Source organism: Pteronotus mesoamericanus, unplaced genomic scaffold (genome assembly GCF_021234165.1).
Source record: "Pteronotus mesoamericanus isolate MK-2021 breed Mesoamerican mustached bat unplaced genomic scaffold, CSHL_Meso_final scaffold_54, whole genome shotgun sequence".
Lineage (NCBI taxonomy): Eukaryota > Metazoa > Chordata > Mammalia > Chiroptera > Mormoopidae > Pteronotus > Pteronotus mesoamericanus.
The window spans coordinates 17,835,218-17,856,843 of NW_026555321.1; the positions used below are offsets into that span (position 1 = coordinate 17,835,218).

General features: G+C 43.8%; 1 protein-coding gene across 5 annotated transcripts in view; it reads right to left on the reverse strand.

Annotated features, from left to right (window-relative positions):
- Positions 1 to 556: 556 nt before the first annotated feature.
- The window catches only part of OXNAD1 (oxidoreductase NAD binding domain containing 1), a 32,832-nt gene continuing 11,762 nt past the window's right edge, over positions 557 to 21,626 (reverse strand). For all 5 annotated transcript variants that reach the window (XM_054594850.1, XM_054594852.1, XM_054594849.1 and 2 more), the window contains 5 exons: positions 16,491 to 16,597; positions 10,297 to 10,438; positions 2,608 to 2,850; positions 1,744 to 1,852; positions 557 to 1,070 (listed from right to left, as the gene is read on the reverse strand). In XM_054594850.1, the coding sequence (XP_054450825.1) occupies positions 916 to 1,070; positions 1,744 to 1,852; positions 2,608 to 2,850; positions 10,297 to 10,438; positions 16,491 to 16,597 (756 nt within the window). In that variant the 3' untranslated portion in view covers positions 557 to 915. The remainder of the gene's footprint in view (positions 1,071 to 1,743; positions 1,853 to 2,607; positions 2,851 to 10,296; positions 10,439 to 16,490; positions 16,598 to 21,626) is intronic.

Here is a 21,626-nt window from a genome sequence, read left to right on the forward strand (position 1 = left end):
TCAATCACTGAACAAGTATGTGTTGAGGAGTTGCTGCTGCCAGAAATGACCCTGGCAAAGGAATGAAATAAAGCGGAGAAGCAGAGTTTGGAGATGGCTCTATACCCCCAATCAATCCTAAGCACATCTCTACAGCCAGCCAGCCCGGCCACGGCGGGCAGGTTCAACGCGAACACAGCGGTCACCGCTGCCTCTGTCCCCAACGAGAAGCTGCCTCCTACACACAGAGTTAAGGCAGGCAGCCAAGGCACAGAACACAGAAAGGGTTTCATTGGAGAAGAAACTAACAATTCTTTAGGATACATACTTCAGATATTCTTTAACATTAAGCAAATATGCTGGGTATTCAATTCTCTAAAGCGGTAGTTTTCCTAACAATTTTCTGTTTCCACACCCAACACAGATGGTCTGAAGAAGTAAGGCTGCAGGCCATGGTAAGGTCAACTATGTCTTAAAGTACAAAGAATTTTCAAAGTAACATTATTAACAATGTGTTTAAATTATAAGTTTATTCAATAAAGATACACAGACTGCCGTCAAATAATTTAAAGATAGCCTTTATTTCACACACAGAACCACATTTTCATGATTGAATAAATATAAGTATACTATGTCTATATACTTATAGAAATCTATATTGACCAATTTGAGGTACATTATGAGATAATCAAACAGGATTAATATAAGAAAATCAATACAGTAAAAAATAGTTTAATCGATGCAGTCTTTGCAAAAAGTTGATCATTTTAGTCTGTCAGGTGGTTTTTCTTTTATTCTCCAGCAGGTCACTGTTCACAGCCTTAAAAAAAAAAGACTGAGTAGAGGGAAATTTATCTTGCCACAAATCACGTAACACAAATTCTTACTATCCTGAGTGAATCTCATAAGCTTCTCTTTGACACCTTTGCCTGCGCCCTACCACCACTTCTCAAAGCAAATGTGTTCTTTGGGAACATGGCTATTTGCTAGTTGCTTGGAGAAAAAGTCTGTCATCGGAGGTGGGCCACAAATATAGAACAAAGTCTCTTTTGAAATATGATCTCTTATCTCCTTCTCCGTTATTCTTCCTTCTACCAAGAAACAGAATAAACACCAAATTAAGCCAGACATGTTTGCACTGAGATGAGGAAAGACTAACCACAACTCAGCAACAGTGTTTATTTTCAGTAACTCAAGCTCAGTGAGTCCAGTCTTGAGTCATTCACACCGCGGCTCCTGTTGGCACCTGGGGCCAGACCCCAGCACGGTACGTCTCCGGTTTCCTCAGCATACGGCAAGTAGAGGGGGAAGCTAATCGTAATGCCCTCTTCAGAGAGGAGCGTGAACTTGCTGCTCTTTGGTAGAGATTCAAAACTGCCTTCAGCAAAGTAAAGAAACTGTTTTTGTGAAAAATCCTTCCAGGCAGGGAAAACCACAAGTAATTTAAATTACCATTAATGGCAAATGGCATCATTCAGTCAAGCCTGGAATACAAATTCTTTGCATGCATACTATAGTGATGATGCATGGGCCCCCTAAAGAATGTGGAAAATAAATTTTTAACGTGGGGAGTAAGAAAACTGTATATAATAAGTAAATCCAACTAAATCTCTCCTATTGTCCCATGATGAATCACCTCTCAATTCCCCAGATAGTGATATTCCCAGCCAGCGACTCTGAACAATAAAGCGTCTACACTGAACCAACTGGCATGTCCACCAAGTAACTATGTGGAGATAGTCAAAATATCTTTAGGGGACTCACCCGTGATGTATGGCTTGAGCTCTGCACTGATTGGTGTAGTTTGCTTTGTAACATGCAAACTGCATGCAATCTTCTCAGGAAATTCATTTACTAAATCGAGGATATTTTTCTGGAATGTCAAACATATTTGGTCACACTACAATTTTAAAAAATCAAACCAGATGTGCACAACCACTGACGCCGAACCTCGCCTCCCATTCTACACACGTCTGCCGCTCTTGCTCTCTACTTAGAGAGATATTGTTTGCAGCCTCGCAGGCCAGAGCATTCAGAGTACAGAGGGCTATATGGCTTTAATTGAAATCTGAATATGCTAACAAGCATATTACTAACTCTCTGGGAGTTTTTTCTTTTTCCTTTTTCTCAAGCTTTGGCAATTAAGCAGCAGTTTCACTGACCACACTTGTGTCTTTTAACTGTTTCTGTTCTTTTGTTCATCCTTGCAGCTGCAAAGCAATCCAGAGTAAAAGCCTTCTCCATCAAATGCACTTCGTGTCAACAGATGCTCTGATGGGGGTTTCATTTCCCCAGCTGGGTCCCAACGATGTAGGTCTCACCAACTCCTGTAACGCCTGAGCCCGCTTGTGCGTCTCTTGACTCTTTACAGAGTCTCGGGGCCGTGGTGACTTTTCCGTTCATCCAAGTTCAAGCCCACCAGACCTGTCCTATCCTGTCATGTCACTGAGAGCCTCCTCAACACTAGCTGTTTCAATTGTCCTGGGAAGATGTGTTGGTTAATTCTCATTTGAACATGATTAGCTTAAGACTATTGCAGAGAAAACATCTGAGAAAGGAAAGTTCCACGGACAATTAGTATATCACATTTGCTCACAGCAAGCGATGGAACATACATTTCTCCCTTACCTTAAACAGCAGTTCACTGGTATTTTTTGCACTATAGAACAGTTTTACTGTTCCTATCTCATATCCGCTTCCTTTGTCTGCCCATTCTCTGTGGAGGTCCGCCGAGTGCCGCAGGATGGAAAGCAGAGGGTTAATTCCGACTCCTCCTGCAATCAACACGAGGTTCCTAGAGGCATCTGCAGGCTGAGGGTCAAAGAAGAACTCTCCACCCACTCTCAGGGCCACTTCAGAGTCAAGTGTACACTAGGCAGGAAAGAAAAGATCCTTGAGTCCTTTGTAGCACAGGTCTTAAACTCAATGTTCTTTAGTGAAGCTGACTGTGTCTACCTCCAGCATTTTCATCAGTATTTTAGGACTGTTTTTACAGCTTGCTCTCAAGGTTCCCAGGGCCCTTTGAATTGAACCCACTTGTCCATTACATAGGCCATTTGCTACTCTGCCTTGTGATCTGCACTGCACAGCTGCTCCAGTATTGAGGGAAGGAGACTCGCTTGAGTAATTTGGCCATTTGTTAACTACGTAGGTGAGGAACTGGGTTGTGGAAAGAGGCACCGGGGACAGCTCTAAGGTATGAGTTTCCTTTTCTGAGTGGAGCTCCTGTTCTGATCAAAGCCACGGAGCTGAGAGAGGTAGAACAGGGCAAGGGCCACTAACTGTGGCTGCCCTGGGTTCATCAGAGCTGAGCAGTGTGGGTCCCGGGCCCTTCCTTCTAGTCGCCAGCAGGGCACAGCCAGACCTGCCCCCCAGACTGGGGCCGGGGGCCAGCGCGCAGCACCATTCAGTCCTGTCCCCTTCCCCTGGAGCAGCAAGAACAGGAAGCCTGAGGCTTCACACCAGGGGGTGAGTACTACATACACCTACCCACGTAAAGTACCTACTGTTCTGTGAAGTCACTTACACCAGACACGGAGCTGAATGCACTGTTTTCTTCATAAGGGTGATACTGCCCCTGAGGGAGCTCTTTTGAATACTTGCAGTGACACTTTTTTACTGTCACAATGTGGAGAACCCGACTGGCATGTAGAGGGCAGGGCCAGAGATGCCAGGTGTCCTATGCAGTTAGCACTGTTCTGGAGCTGGTGCCTACCAAGCTAATGGTTAAATGTGCCGGAATTCTGTGAGCCAGGATCTACTGCTAGTTTGACATGAGCTATTGTGGGAGTGTTTACAGCACAGAAACCAGCAAATGTACAAATCAGAGCTTCTTTCACTCAGAGAGCTGGTTTAGCGGCACCCCATTACCTGCAGTGCACAGGACTGCCCAGCTCCGACTTCTGAATGACCCAGGGGACATACATATAGAGGTGAAAACCGGTTTGTTCATGATCTGAGACTAGGCTCCAACTCATTTTACCAAAAAACCTCTAAGTTTTGTGGGCTTTTTTGTACGGATCTAACATGGGCTGAATTTTCTAGAATGTAGCTGCCATGTAGACTGTACTTTGTGGTACACGGAATTTCACCAAGCATGTTCACTATTCTGGAAAACCACATCCCAGTTGGTAACGTGTGTGTGGTCCTTTAACATACAACCACCTGTACCATCTGCATTCGTAGACAGTGTGTTCTTGGTGACTCTACACTGAGGAAAAGCCATCTGTCTATCTCATTCATCTCTTGGTTTAGATATGCCCAACTGTTCATATAATGAAATACATTACATTTGGTTATGGATCACCTCCCTTTATTTCTCCTTTGTATTACACTTGGACAATTATGTTATTTAAAAAAAATTTTTTTCCCTAGGAAGTCAGCCTGCGGCCAAGGGCATTAGAAAGCCTTGATGACACAGACAGTCAGGGAGCGCCAGGGAGCCCCCCACATTGGCCGAGATGGCGCAGGGGGGAGGTTCTCACACTGGGCGCAGCAGAAGCTAGAACGATGAATGGACAGGGCCTGAGAGCTCCACAAGACAGCAAGGTAACTGGACAGAAGAAGAGCCCTCCACACCCTATCTCTATGAGAACTGGGGCTTCATTAGGAAGGGGGACAGTCTTTGAAACAGGAGTCCGCCGTTCTCCCCGGTTGTGGCACCTGAATAAACCTCTTTCCTTTTGCACCAGCACCTGTCTCACGTGTTCTGCTTTCCTTGTGACAGGCAGCCAGACCTGTGTTTTGGTTAGAGTCTCCCTAAGCCCCTCGCAGCTTAGGCCTTTCTTGGTCTAAGTTTACTGCAAAGTCACCATGACATACATTTCTACTTCGCCAGTATCTTTCTTAACAAAAATTAAATGTGGTCATGTAAAGATTTCTGGCAGTAAGACAGACTAGTGTGTCTGAAGAGAAATGTCCCTTCTTTAGGGACCCTAGCCACGTGGACAGCACTGTGACGGGTGAGACACTCAGCCTTATTCACACATGTCCGGTGTCCACGTCCCAGAGGAAGCCCATGTGCGCTGGTCTCAGGTTACAACAGGGTCCTCAGGGTAATGTTTTAGAGGATATAGAAAACTTGGTGGTTTTAAGTTATTCATTTCTACTAAACAGTTCCTCATAAAAGGGAGTCCTCAGGTGAAAGGCTGCTCAGGGGAAAGGTGTCACCATGTAACGCAAATTGTAACTTTATTTATTTTTTGTTTTTTTTGTTTGGTTTTTAATCCTCACCCAAGGATATGTCCATTGATTTTAGAGAGAGAGAAAGGGAGAGGGAGAGACAAAGAAACATTGATGTGAGAGAGAAACATCAATCGGTTGCCTCCCATGCACACCCCACCCGGGATCGAACCTGCAACCTAGGTGAGTGCCCTAACCAGGAATCAAACCTATGACCCTTTGGTGTACAGGGTGATGCTCCAAGCAACTGAGCAACCCAGTCAGGACACAAATTATAACTTTAAAATGCATGTTGCTTTTTTTTAAAAATAAATTCAAGCGTGCTTGGGAATTCCTTAAATTTTGTGCAATAAACTGTATTTGTTTAAAAATTTTTTTTAATGTGTTGATTACATTAACGTTGGATTTGGTTTCAGGATAGTTCTAGAAAGGGGGATTGGATCTAACAGAGTGGAGGACATGTAGTCTGGAGAAGAAACGCCATCATCTAGGGTTCGGAAGACTGAGTTTTAATCACAGCCCCTATGAAATACAGCGAGTCCCTTTACTTCTCTAAGCCTCTGCAGCCGCCTTTGGATAATGGGTCCCCGCACCTGTCCTGCTCACCCCACAGGGCCGTGGTGGGCATTACATGACACACATTGGGGGTAACACCTTGTGAGAATTAAGCTCCATATTAGAGGGTATGGTGTTCACTGCGGCTGTCTGGAAGGGAAAGTGCTGGGGGTGCTGCTTCCTTCTTTCCTGTCACTGAAAAAAAAACAACACATCAGAATCTAGAAATAAAAAAATTTATATTGAGAGAATAGGTTTGTTCCATTACATGTTCCTGACATAAATCAACTGAATGAACTCTCTGCTAAGAAGCAGTAATGCACCACATGCTTCTGAAGACCAGACCTCTAGCATGCACACCTGGCGCCGGGCGCAGGAAGTACTTTCTGACGTGACGTTGTAAGTTGTTGGGACTCAATCACTTAAAAAAAGAGTTAATCTCAGAGAAAGTCTAAGAAAAAATGAAACATTATTTGAATTCACAAAGCAGGTCCTTATTGGTAAAGAACTGTTAAATGAATGGAAATCCTTTCTCTGAGGAAAGGAAAAAAAAATCTGAATTTAACTACTTTAAATAAGAGATTTTTACATGAGGATGATAAGTGGTTTTCATTTTTGACAAAAGAAATTAGCAGTAAGGGAGCATTCTGTTAGTAAGAATTAAAATGTAGGAACCCCTAGACTGGCTATGTAAGTGCTTTGAAATACTGCTTCCTTTCAAGTCTGAAAAATAGAATTTATGATACAAGAGTCTCTGCCTAACAATGACAGTGGATTTACTCTTTCTGTACCCTGCCTCCCCCTCTCGTTTGCCTGTACACTGATCTCTTTATCTGTAAGAACCTAAGAGTAAAAGAGACTATAAAATGAGAGAGAAATAATCTTTTCAAATGGTCATCTCAGCATGCTTAGTAATGAAAACAAACAAAGCCTTTAGGTTATTGTTTTTAGAAACCGCAGTATTTTCAATCCTAAAGTTGGCAAGAAAACGTGCTCCAGGGAAAGATAATACTCAAGCAGCCTGTCGTCTCCTTAGTGACAAAATAATCTTCAGGAGATCTATCTTCTAATTTGCTAGCATCTGGAAAGAATCAAAAGCCATCTTTGTCTTTTGTTGATCAATAAAAACTGCCAGGGTAGCATGAGCACAAGACTCGCAGTCTGTATAGTACAATATGAAAGTGAGTAAAAGGACATTACCTTCAATTACATAGCAATGTATCTAATTTGAGTATGGATTTTCTACTTGGGAAATAAACAACTTTTCCACAGCAACGGGAGCAGAGGCACAATAGCTGTCTAGAACCCTTTACCCTGCCAGGAGTTTCAGCCAAAGCAGATAAAATAAAGGAAGACATTTATGGCACTTTATCCCGTGTCCCAGCAGAGCAGCCTGCTGCCACCCAGACACTCACGTGCCCCCATTGTCCACTCTAACGGCTTAATAAGACAAATTCTCAGGAGGAATACAGCCACCTGAGAATGGTTCCAAGAAAAATCTGACTTCACAAAGGCCGTCTGCAATGCCCACTGGGCCGAGTGGAGCAAGCACTACAATTAGGATGTGCATTCAAGCAATGCCACTTGGAGATTTTCTACAGCCTTTAAGAATAAGTTCCTTCATTGAAATGCCAATGAGGCATGAAACCAAGCAGGGAGCTATGGACCAGGACCAGGTCAGGTCACGTGGGAGGCTGACAACTGGAGGGGGCTCGCGGCACCGGGAGCCAGGTAGCTAAGCTCATTTTGACAGCAAGCACGGGGCACACAAACACCTTGCTGGCCCCACCCCAGCGGCCTATTTTAGACTCAGGGTGTAGCCTGGAGATAGGAATGGGTGAAAATCCACAGAGAATCTAAAAAGGAATGACACAGCTGAGGTTACACCGAAGGAAGGACTCAGAGGTCAGAGGGTAAAAATGGGACAGGATACATTCACAATGGAAATGCTAAGGCAAGCAGCTGCGGATTATTCTGAACACAAGCAACTTGACATGTAAACCACAAGAAGAACATATATTTTTATGTCCCCACAGATCTAAAAATCCTTTATATTTAAAATTATTTTACAGTAAAACTTTTCTTGGTGCACAGGTCAATGAATTTTAACACATAGATCTGTGTCACTACCACCAGAATCAAGATAAAAAACAGTTCCCTCACCCGCCCCCCGCCAAAAAAACTCCCCTGTGCTTCATCCCTTTGCGCTCACACCCTCCCCCACCTCTCAGTAGAGAACAGGCAGGCAACCACTGATCTGTTCTCTGCCACTGGATTTTTGTTTTCCAGAGGTGACATAAATGGGATTATACAATACATAACCTTTGAGACTAGCTTCCTTCACTCAACATAATGCCTCTAAGAGTCACCCAAGTTGTTGTGTGCCTTCAATTAATAGTTCATATGCTTTTGCTGCTAAATAACAACACGATGTATGAAACTATCAGGTTGTTTATCCATTCACCTATTAAGGGACGTTTGGGGTGTTTCCGGCTTTTGATAATTATGAATAGAACCGATATAAACATTCACATAAAGGCTTTGTATATGAACAGAACTTTCACATCTCTAGTATAAATACCAGGGATGGTATTGCAGGGTCCTATGGTAAGTGTATATTTAATTTCATACAAAATTGCCAAATGCTTTCCAGAATGGTTCTAGCGTTTTGCATTCCAGTTAGCAATACAATAGATTCACAGTTGCTCCACAATCTTGGCAGCACTTGACATTATCAAAATTTTAATTTTAGTCATTCTAATAGGTCCATAGAGACATCCCACTATAAACAGTTTTACTCTGCATTTCCCTAATGATTGTTAAAAGATGTAAAAAGTCTTTTCATTGCTTATTTGCCATCCTTATCTCCTTTTTAGTAAAGTGTCTCTTTAATCCTTTGACCTTTTTTACATTATACTTATTACTGATTTTTGAGAGTTCTTTAAATATTCTGGATACAAGATCTTTGCTGGAAATCTAAGTTGCAAATACTTTCTCCTAGTCTACAGTTTGTTTTTTTTTTTAATTATTATTAATGTCTTTTGCAGAAAAAAGTTTTACATTTTGATCAAGTCTATATATCAAACTTCTGTGGATCTTACTTTTGGTGTCATGTCTAGGAACTCTGCCTGCCCTCAAGTTCAGATTATTTCCCATGCTTTCTTCTAAAGCTTGTATAGTTTCATGTTTTATATTTAGATCCACAACCTACTTTGATTTAATCTTGAACATACAGTATGAGAGATTATTTTTTTAATATGGATAGACAATTGTTCCAACACTATTTGTTGAAAAGATTATCCTTTCTCCACTGAATTTAACACCTTTGTCAAAAATCAAATGGCCATATGTGTGTCAGTTTATTTCTGAACTCTTTATTCTGTTCCTTTGATCTGTGTTCCACACTGTTGATTACTGCAGCTGTATTTTAATCTTAAATTTGAGTAATATGATTCCTCCCATTTTAGTCTTCTTTTTCTTTCCTTTTTTAGATTTTATGTTTATTTTTAGAGAGAGAAAAGGGAGGGAGAAAGAGACGGAGAGAAACATTGATGTGCAAGAGATCTCTCGATCAGATGGTTGCCTCTTGCATGCCCCCAACTGGGGACCTGGCCCACAACCCAGGCATGTGCCCTGACTGGGAATTGAACTGGTGACCTTTTGTTTTGCAGGTTGATGCTCAATCCACTGAGCCACACCAGCCAGGGCTTAGTCTTCTTTTTCAAAACAGTTTTAGCTATTGGAGTTCCTTTGCCCTTCAATATAAATTTTAAAATCAGTTTATCAGTACCTATAATATTTGTACTGGTACATTCCTTTTTGGTAAAGGGGATAAGAAAATGCCTGGGGTGGGACAGGTTGTTGTTAAATAAAGTAGGCACAATTGAGAAGTGAAGGGGATGGCAGTAAAGAAAACACTAAGGTCAAAAACTAAAATGACAAATAACTGACCTGCTCTGAGCTCCCTCTTTGCTTTCAGAGTTCTAATAGGGAATGAACGTGCAGCTTACGTAGGACTGCGTTGGAGTCCCCTGAGGAAGCATGAGTTATTAGCAGCAAATGTGGATTCCCTTTTGGACTCCTGTGCGAAGAGCTCTCGGGAGGCTGAAGTGGAGAGGCAGCAGCACCACAGGGTGCTCGGCTCTGGACACGAGCAGTATGTAATCAGGGACAGTCTTCCCTCCAAATAACGAAAGAATGATAGTTTAATACCCTTTATTTAGGACAATTAAGACAAAATAGTCTGATTTATAGACTTACCATTTACAAGACACACAAAGAACCAATTTCCAAAACCTTACATATAAAGTAAAATGTTTTACTCCTACAATATATTCAACTTAAACCCTGGTGACCGAGAAGAAATTTCCAGATCCCCAAGTATCCTTGAGTCACCTTTAATGCACCAATAAGATTCTGCTTCTTTGATTTTTTGGAGTCTGAATTCTGGATGCAAGGGGGCTCTTCATGAGCACGCCCCCTTCTCACTCAAGCCTAGGTTTTTAGGTTAAATGGGCAAACACAAATTTCGTGGGAGGCAGACATGCCCTAATCTGCAAATTTAAACAGAGATTTGCTCACCTGATTGTGAATCCAGAGAGCAGGAGGGTGGTTCGTATATTTCACTGCCAATTCTATTATTCTCTCCTGTTCTAGCAGTCTGGGGCTGGAGCATATTGAGAACCCACCAACCACAGAGACTCCTGGGATAAAGAAATCAATCCTAAAAGGAAAGGAAAGTAAATTATTATCATTGACACAATTTTAAAAGTGGGCAGCGAGGTAAATGAAACTGACAAACTTTCAGCTAGACTAAGAAAAAAAAGAGAAATGATAAAATTACCAAAACCAAAAATGAAAGGAGGGACATCAATTCCAACCTCAGAAAAAACTGAAAGATTATAAAGGAATTCCATGAACAACTGTTTGACCAAAAACTAGATAATTTAGATGAAATGGACACATTCCCAGAAAGACACAAACTACCAAATTGGACTAAAAAACAAACAGAAAATCTGAACAGACCCATAACAAATTAATTGAATTACTAATTTTAAAACTTCCCACAAGGAAAAGGATAGGTTCGGATGGCATCACTTTTGAATTTCACCAAACATTTAAGGATTAATACTAATCTTCCACAAACTCTTCCAAAAAACAAAAAACAAACAAAAAAAACAACAACACATGTCCTAACTCATTCTATGAGGCCAGTACTACTATTACTCTGACACCAAAACCCAAGAAGGTTATCACAAGAAAAGAAACTACAGATCAACAATCCTTGTGAATATAGACGCAAAAAATCCTAGGAACACAAGTTGGCTTAACGTCTGAAAAGTAATCAATGGAATACACCACTTAGAATAAAGGACAAAATGATCATCTCAACTGATGCAAAAAAGGTATTTGAAAAAATTCAACACTCTTACATAATAAAGATATTCAACAAACTAGGAGCAAATGGGAACCCACTTGACCTGTTAAGGGCATCTACAAAATATCCACAGCTAACACCACATTTAATGGTAAAAGGCTCGAAGTTTCCTGTTACGAACCAAAACAAGACAAGGGTATCCACTCCCACTATATCTATTCAACATTGTCCTAGAGGTTCTAATCAAGGCAATTAAGAAAAAGGAAGGAAGGAAGGGAGGGAGGGAGGGAGGGAGGGAGGGAGGACAGATGGACGGACAGAGGGACGGGCATCCAGATTGGAGAGAAAGGTAAAGAAGTTGCAGGTGACATGATGCTGTATATAAAAAATTCTAAGTAATTTACTTGGAAAATAATAAAACTAATCCACAAGTCAAATAGGGACGCAGAATACAAGATCAATAACAAAGATCAAATGTATTTCTATACATTTCCTCATTTCTATACATGAGCAATGAACAATCTAAAAGTTGGTGAATTTTAAACTTTAAGTGGGTGAATGTTATGATATATATAGTGTGTCTCAATAAAACTATTTTAAAAGGTGAAAAAAACAACAAAAACTCCCTGGCATATAACTAACTAAACAGGCTTAGTGGCCTTCTAAGTTAAGAAAGTCTTATGTTTCTTCCTTTCCTTCTAACCATACTCCTATCATCTAGAACTCTTGGAAGTTTCAAGTCTTCAATATCTCTATTCCACAGTAACCCTTTTTCGGTGGGGTCCTAGGAAATGCAGCAAAACTAGTCACATACCAAGGAACGAAAAATTCATTAGAACCTAGGACCACAAAAAATTCTCATCTTCATGTCTAGGAAACATAAACATCCAATCTCGATGTTTCTCAGCCATCAAAGAGCAAAAGTCCCATTTTCCCCCAGTTGTTTTCCTACCAGCAGGCTTACATGAAAAGCACATGATGTCCTCTGCTGATTTGATCTATGACCTTAAATAGCCAGTCATTTTTTACAGTCTTAAAGAACCAGTTCTGGACTGGAAGTACTCCAGGAAACGTCCCTAGCCTACTTTTGCCTATATTTACGTGACTGTTTCCCATGAGTATCTTAATTTCCTTTCATTTCAGACAAGATACAAATTTTAAAAGACTGCAGTTAACCTTTATTAACAAAGATGCTTGCTATATGCTTTCACAGAGGAGGTATATAGCATCTCCACAGCTTCCACGTTAAAAAATAATACATCAATGAACTATGTTTTGTGGCTTCATCTCCTGAATTATAGCGCCCTCTGCTGCTTGATGTTGCTAAAGACCATTCTCAGGTGAGTGAAAGGAAACCCCTCTTCCCTAGAAACTTTGGAAAGACATGTAGAAAACATGACTCCTTCAGTAAATTCATAAAATGACATAAAAACCTCATCTGAAGGGATTTAAGAAAATAGGCACAATACATATTTAATAAAACATTTGTCCAAGAAAGAATTGTTTTACACACACACACACACACACACCCGCCCCCGCCCCCCTCCGGCAGGATAAGCACTTTTGGAGCCAAGAGCTGAGGCCCCTACTGCACCTCCAGATGCATGAGTATATGAAGGACTGAGAAAAAGAGCCCAACTTTGCAGCGACCCACACACATCCATACCCCGCTGCCCGGTCCTGCCCACCGGTGCAGCCCTGGTGCCCAGCACACAGCAGGCGTGAAAACCATGGCCAAATGAAGATGCTTTACATGAGATTCCCCAACTCTTCAGTCCTCAGCTACAGTCCTCAGAGTCCCTGACTCATTTCTTGCGCAAACACCATAGACGGCACCTGCCTCCAACGGACAGGCACTGTGGGTCACGTCCGAAGTAAAAATGCAAGTATGTCTTGGTTCCTGCCCTCAATAAACTCATGCTAATGAGAGGAAAATTAAAAAATAAGTACAATGAAATGGGCTATGCCAGAACCTGCTTGGCAGAGAGAGAAAATGCTCATCCTTTGAAATTTGTCTGGAAGTACCTGTACTTAGCATAGATCCCTTCTTAGCTCCAACATATGTGATCCTGATTTTGGCATGAAAATACTGATAAAGCCATGGTTTTACTTTTAAAAAATCTGCTTGGGGGATGGGGGAGCAGTTCGGGGGTGAGGAGGGCAGCAGAGGAAGAAGTAGTCAAATCCACTAGGGGAAGAGGAATAAGAAAGACTTCACAGAAGAGTCTTAAAAGACACACAGTGCTCACCGGACAAGCGACGGAGGGGGACAGTCTGAACAACGACACCAAGGAAAGCAGCACGTTTTATGTGGGGTCACGTGGCAGGCAGGGCTGCCGAATGCGGCCGTGCAGGTTGTATACTGCCTACAACACAGCACCTGTGCTGGGGGGCATGGGGGTGGGGAGGGGAGAGGCTTACTTCTCTAGTTTTGCTCTTCTAATCTGTTTCTTCTTGGTGTCCTCCTTCTCTTGGTACCCTCCTTCTCTTGGTACAGCGCAGTCACTTCCAAGCATAAAAACGCGGGCTGAATAAAGTCAGAGATACGCTTTTCTCTCTCCCCGCTCCCCGTGCTTCCCTGCGGGCAGGGTCCTATGCGCAGCCCCGTGTGGAGCTGGTACTGCCCGTGGTGCCACATGAGAGGCAACACAACAATGGAGATGCGCGCGCACCCTCTCCTACTTGGCCTGCTGCCCTTCAACTGACAGCTTCACTGTAGAACTGGCCAAGGAACTAAGAATTGGAAGCTGTCCCCTGGGTCTCACCAGCTCAAATGATCTGAGTAAACCACTGGCTATGACAAAAAACAAAAATAAACGAAAAAAGTTAAACATGAGGAATTGTGCTAGATGCTTGACATACCCCAAGACATAGGACTATTACTATTTGCTCTTTGAAGACATGGAAGCTGAAGCCCAGAGAAAGAAGGAAACTGCCCATGTCACAGACCTAGCAGGCAAAAAAGCGCCAGTGAGCCAGGCAGTCTCCAGGGCCCTTGGCACATGGCACTGTGATTCAGCCTCCCTTGGGGGGATGGGAGGGGGGGTATCACCCACAGCAGAGAGCACCACCAGGAGCCCTGACCGGAGTGGGCAACTCCGGGCACTTGCCCACTGTATGAAGACTCTCGGTGGTAAACTCCTGGGGGGGAGTTCCACCCTCGGGACAGAGGAATTCCAAGAAAGTCAAGAGCCGGACCCACCAAGAAGTTGGGTGCTAAGAGGCCGACCTGCTGGTAAGAGAGCCCGAAGTGCTTTTGAGACAGTTTCTCTTTTGGCCTTTCTCTCTGGATCGGCTTACTTGAGTTCTTGGAACCGGTTTCCAGTGCAGGAACCAGTCCCCTCTGGGGGGCCCAGTAAGAACATGGTGCAGCGCAGGAAGAGCCCAGGAGGCCAATCTCTGGTCTACGTTGAAGGTGTCTATCTGGGATCTGTGCCCAAAGCGCCAGAGCACTAAGGCAGATCTGGAGCCTCCCCTCAGAGTTTGACAGGTCTCGGAGACATGAGATCACGGCCCAGTCTCCCATCCCATAGGCAAGCCCAAGAGCAGTCCTCTCTCCTGAATCTCTAAGCAGCACCGCACTCTGACATCCCTCACTACACAAACTGCACGGTGGCCACGTCCACAGTGCCTCTTCATAGCCGTGCATCCTCCTCCAAAGTACCACATGGAGGTCACTGCCAAGCTGATGATCTAAGAAAGCCTAGAGCACAAGCCATCACAGCAACAGCACTGGAGTGGACACCACCAACCCAAGCAAGTGGCCATTCGCTCACCATGAAGTCAAATATCCAAAGAAACCCACAGCCCCTAGAGCCGTGCAGTCAGTCAGTGCTAAGGGGGCACTCCTTTAAAAGAGGATCCAGGTGCCAGGAATGAGTGCTGAGGGACACCTGGCAGGGAAAGCGTCCTCGCGCAACAGCCAGAGATGACCACCCCCACACCTGTCCGCTGGCGCAGGAATCTGTCAGGCACATAATAAAACCAGTCCTCACATCAGCTGCCTGACAAAATCCATCCCCTGACAGGGGGTATATGACAGCAACCCTAACTAATTTTACCTTGAGGATCACAAAGGGACCCTATTTCTCTCTCTATCACTAGAGATGCTGACGTTTTCCTCACCAGGTGACCACAGTTGGCAGGTGCTAATACACTTGAAGGCACACCATGGTCGCAGCACAATTCAGAACTGAAGGCACAGAGGCAATGCTGTGCCCAGGACACAAACAAGGGAAACATGGAAAGGCAGATCGTTACAATTAAAGTTTCCACTTTTCAATGTAGTAACTGCTAAACTATTTTTGAAGGGTAAAAACGTTGCCCAGCCCCCCCTAAACAGCCCAAATGCATTTAATATGTATCACTGAACATGTGCAAAGATTGCAGTAAATTGCTTCACAAACGCAAATTATTGCAATCAGCATCTTGTTTTCTAGTTCTAAATTCAAAGGCAAACTATTAACACAAGACTGCTAACTCTTGCTATTATCACACTTGCTATTATCACACATCCTCCTTCTAACAAAGCCACATTTCCAGATGGACTGCCAAAATTAGTCAAGTGACCCCTAAGAAATACCACCGAGATTGACATGCCAGAAATCCACTGAGAAATGAATGCTTTATTTAAATAGAGGAAACATACACGCAAACACACCTTTCCTAGGGAAATACAAGTTGGTTTATTTAGAATTCAACTTGAAATGCAGCTCTGTGAGGCCGTGTGCAGGCAGCAGGGCAGGGCGGCGGCGCTGTCACCCGGGCGGGCAGCGGGCAGGGCGGTGGGGCTGTCACCTGGGCGGGCAGCGGGCAGGGTGGCAGGGCTGTCACCCGGGGCGCGCTGGGCCTGACTGGGGCTCCTGATAGTAACACCAGCACTGACAGCAAAGTCAGCCTGGACAGGATATGGGTGATGCAGGAATTCGGTCGGGAACGTGGTCAGCTCTGTGACATACGGGTTATTCTGTTCAGGCCGCTGTATTTCCTCTGTATTTGACATAAGGAACACTAATTTTTGAAAACGTAACTCAAGGTTAGATTACTGCAGTGCATTTTATTAGCAGCCATCATGCTACAGGACAGAATTATTAGAGCTGTCAGGTCCGCGGACCAGGACTACCTCCTTTGTTTCCATCTGAAAAACTCAAGGCAGCAAGTTTCACCTATGACTGGGAGGGTCGTGGGCTCAAAACAGAGGTACGCGCTGAGGCTAGGAAAGCAGCCAGCTTCTCCGTGCCAAACAGGGCTCACCCTGACCGGAGATGGTCTAGAATTCCTACCCCTCGGGAGAAAGAGCTGGCCACAGAAGTCCTTTCCAGAGAGAAAAATAAGCCCTTTTATCTAATGGCACCTTCCTGAACGCACAGATCACTTAAGAAACGGAAAAGCCACTTACCACTGGCCAGCTTTAAAAGTAAAATCTTTATCAGCAACAAGCAGGCGGAGCCTCTTCACAGAGGGTGACTCGCGGGCTGCTCCACACACCTTCGCTGCTGACACAACCTGGAGTCAAAAGATGACTGCGGTGAGGTTAGGGCGTACACAACGCGAGGAGCGGATCGTGGCTTTCTGGTAACTCCAGTTTTTTGAAAATCTACAAAGATGTGTTTTTTTTTTTAATTGCAAAACAAGGTAAAGCATACTTTGCTTTAAAATTCTGCCTATCACCCAGGTGAACATCTTGTTTTTGAAAGACTTGCTAAAATACTAACTGAATTCTATTTTGCATACAAAAATCATCTCTTACAGGGCATTTATTTTTTGTGTGTCTAGCATGTGCCAACCACCAGGCTGGGCACTCTGAGAGCTGCTCAGGGAAGTGGAGCCCTGTAAACCAGCTGCCTGGCATCCAAATTTTCTGTGAGTACGACCTACGCAAAGTGAGGCCCACTGTTAGCCATGAGCCTGCATTTGTTCTGTACCTGCAAGAAGTCCACAGCAAGCAAACTTCAGAAATTAAAAGCAAGCACTTAAAATCTTTACTTTAACAATTTCAGAGCAAATTATCTATCTGTTGAACCTAATAAAAGCAAATAAATTGAACTGGCATCCTATGTCTTTGTTTTATAAAACATAAACAGTCCACAACCTTAAAATTAACAGCCCTTCACCACGGATACTGTAGTTTGAGACGCACTGTTCTAAATGACATATCTGCCTTCCAGAGAATCCTAGACGGGTCTGAGTTGGGCACTCTTCAGGCAAGTGCCATCCATGCCTTTCCACCCTCAGACTGCCTCCACTTCCTTCATTCTCTGTGTCTTCTGCCTTCAGCTGTCTCTTCCTCCCTGAACCTGGGACATTTTCACAACAGTAGTAAAGAAGACAGTATGACTCTTTCTTCAACGTCTATTGCTGTTCAACTCCACTTGCAGCAAATCAAATCATAGCAGGTGACCAAAACAAGGTCATTCTCCTTGGATGGTGTCACCTTCACGGCTCTACCGTGGTGTGCCTTCGCGATCTGTTCAAGGTCAACGAACCTCCGACCCTAACACTAGCTCAGTCAGCCCCTTTTCCCCCACAGGACTAGGTCTAATCAAACCATGGGTGGGAGACAATTCTTCACAATCCACTGGAAAATTCTCACGATGGATAGTGGTCTCCCTCACCACCTCAAAATAAACTTTTCTACCTTTCTCTTGCTCCTGTAAATGCCTGGCCTCTCTCTCTGTATTTTGCCAGTTCTCTTTCTCCTCTCCCTGAGCGCAAGCAGGGTGAGTCTCCACTGCTGACCCCCCACCTGCACTTTTCATCCCGGCCCCTCCCACCTCTCCGGAGCACGGCTTCCCCAGCTCCCACCTGCTCCTTCATGCTCAATTTCTCTCTCTCTAGACCTTCTGTTTGATCAGATATGGTATCTACTGCCATTTGGACACTGTAAAGGATTCAGCAACAAAATAAAAGGAAGCAGCACAGTATGGCTGGGAGAGCCTGGCTCTACAGCTCAATTTCCTGCTGTGGAATCCTGGCTCCACCACTTTCCTGCCAGCTGTGTGACTCTGGGCAGGTTACTACCTGGCCCCGCTCAGCTGTAAAATGGGAATAACAACACCTATACCTTGTAGAGTTGTTGGGAGGATTAAGTGAGGTAATATATGCAAAGCACATGTAACGCTGCTGGCCCGTAATCCTTGCCTGGGACAGCTGATGCTGGACTCTTCAGGTCCCTTGCGGCCCTCCTTTACCTCCCACTTCCTCAGGGGGCGCTTTCTCCGAACTGCCTCACTCCCGCTCCCTCTCCCACCTCTTTGCCGAGGCCCTGAAGCATTCCCAAATCTACTAACCCCCACCCAAATTCACCGTTACTTTTCTGCCAGTCACAGGTTCACATTACACTCTCGTGTGTGAGTCACAGCAGCCAACGTCTGAGGAGCATTCACCTCAGGTGTGTACCAGATGCTGGGTTAACCCTTTACCGCGCATTAATATATTCAGCTAACGTGAATAATCATGTTATATCCTAAGAAACAGTGTTATTATTCTCCATTCTGCAGTTGAGGAAACTGAAAGGTTCAGTAACTTGTTCAAGATGACTTGGGAACAGCAGAGTCAGGATTCAAATCCCAGTCTGCTTGGCCCTTAATCACCTGTTGGTGTCATTCCAAGGATACACTCACTCATGCGCACGACTAAATGCACCACACTCATTCGCAAACATATCCTGAGCACGGCTCCTGGCACTGGTGAGGCACAGATGGAGGCTTCTCCTGCCCTCAGAGGGCCCCACAAAATCAGCTGCTTTCCATCACCAGGATTCCAATTCTGGACCCATCCTGGACTCAATCAAGTCAAATCCATGTTCAGTTGGCATACACACACATGCACACGCGCACTTTGCCTCTTCCAGGCGTTATGTCACTAACACGGCCAAGTTCCATGAATTTAGTTCATGTCTTTCCCTCCCCCTGTGCACCCGCCACCATCTGAAGCCAAGAGCTTCTTTCTTTTCACTTGAACTGCTGCTCCCTTAGCCTCCTTCCTGTGTCACTCAAAGCACCAACAGAGGCGTATTCCTCATGTTCTGACCTGAGTTATTCTCCAGCTCAAAAACCTCCGAAGGCTAACACTCAATGACCAATATAAAACAATGCTAAAAGGCCTCTTTGATTCATACCAGCTGAAGCCCCTCCTACTGTGCTACTGCTCTACCAGCCAAACTGGACAACTTGCTGATCCTCAAACGCACCTGACACTTGCCCACCTCCCAAAACCCTGCCTGGGCCATGCAGTACGCACCACACTCTCAGTCCTGCCTGCGGACACCTCGCCCGCCCCTCCAGGCCCTGCTCAAGTCCGGACCCTCCCTTCTGCCTCAGAGCCTCCTCTTCCCTCCATCCTCCCACTGCAACTCATAAAATGTTGACTATCATTCTTAGCACATATTAATGGAAATATAAATATGCATGAACATGTCCTTTCAACCACACTGACCTCAGGCCTCCTGAGACCAGGTAGTAGGTAGAATTTACATCTATACCAACTTCCTAAATCAATCACAGAGCCCGACACACAGAAAGATTCAGTGGGTATTTGCAGAATAAATGAAAACTCTAACAAGTTAAAAGTTCAGGGGCCTTTCGTTTCTTAAAAAAAGAGTTGGGGGTGGGGTGGGAACCTCTACAGACCATCTAGATTCATGTTCAAAACTGTGGGAGAGCTCAGGGAGGGCAGGGGTCTCCGCAGTGGAGCAGCAACCTTCTCTGCTTGCCGCACGCACTCAATTTTCACACCTATTACAAAGACAAGTAAAAAGAGTCGTCAGAGGGCTCTCCCTTACATTATTCCTCTCATTTTTCTTAAGTTTACTTAAGTTAAAAAAGAAATGTTCATTTTATAAACATTCATTTTCTTTCAATGTAATAATGAAACACAGCCAAGAGCTAGATTATTACATTTCTAACAGCTTAACTGGCATCTGTCAGAGTCATGAACAAAACTAGATCCAAGTACGCTTTAGGCACATCCCACAGAGTCACCTGGTGGCAGAAAAACCAACAATCATCATCAATGGAGGGGAGGAGGAGACAGAGGAACACGGGACGTCAACTGAGACATGTCAGCCAGCACGCTTCACAATCAAACACTGGTCTATGTGGGATGCAGTCACCCATCATTCGCTGGTGTCCAAATACAAAATTCAGTGAAGAAGGGAAAGAAGCTACAGTTTATACTGAAAAAGTCCTATTTCCAAGTGGATAGTCTCTATGACCAAAAACGCTGCCAGATGCTTTATGCCGTTTCGAGTACTACGCACCGACATATACCTGCTGCTGTTAGTCTTCATGATCTGGCCAAAACTGCTACAACTGGGCACACAGAATATCTTTAACAATTCCTGATTTTTAAAGACATGTCTCCCTGTTAACTCTTTATTTTATCTAATTAAAACAAATACTGCACACTATATGAAAATTTCTAGCAAAATCGTTTTGAAGGCCGCATCTTTATTTTATTCTGAAGCTAGTTTCACATGATTAAGATCTGTAATCATGGGCCTTGTTGTATGCCATTTTTTTCTTTACTTTGATTGAATAAGTAAAACATGATGGAGAAACTTCATGTTTTAACATTTGTACTTGTTCTCATACTTAACAGATCAAAAGATTTCGCAACTGAAACCTCAACTAGCCATGTCCTAAGCTAAAACACATGGCAGGAAATGAAGTTTTCCATAAAATAACATTTAGACTCTTCTACTGTTCAATAAAACAACAATACATTTGCCAACTTTTACTAGCACACATTTTTAATGCTTTGACAAAGTCAGCATCTAAAAGGAAATTCCATCATACTGATTTAAAGAGCTGGTTTTATACAGGGTATCTTGATGTTACTGCTGCTACAAAAGTCTCTGTACAGGAAATAGGTCTTTCTTTGGGAAACCTAACTGGCTTCCTCTGTTCATTCCCATTCATTCTTTTGTTGGCTTAAAAATTTAAACAAAGCTAAGATTAACGATGACCTGAAACAAAAGAGGGCACAGAGAATTTCTTAGTTGAAGAAAAATTTAGTCATCATCAAAAAATAGTATGTCATTTTACACACAGGGACACCGAGGCCCAGAGATGTTATTTCAACTGTAGCACAAATGCCACTCCGATGAGCAGGAACCTGATTAAAAGATACTGATTTTACTGAAGTGATTTACTGATATGGAAAGAGCACAAAAACGTCTTCACTCAAGCAAGCACCCTCTCTCATTCATCACCCCCTCTCCCTTCTCGGGGAGAACACATGCGAGCACTCAGACCTTCCAGCTCGTAAAACAACATCAGGAGCAAATGCCTATTCGGAGAGCTTACCACACACCGGGCACTTTACATCTTCACAAAAGCTGTGGAAGGCAAGTGTTAGTACTACCCCCACTTTATAAATGAGGAAACTTGAGGTCCCACAGCTAGTAAGAGGCGAAGCAGATATTGGCATCCAGGCACTGGACCGCTGTGCTTCGGTGCTTCTCAAAATACAACAAAACAAGCCTCTCCCTTAATCCAGCTATCACCCCATTCCTTTGCTCACAGTCACTTAC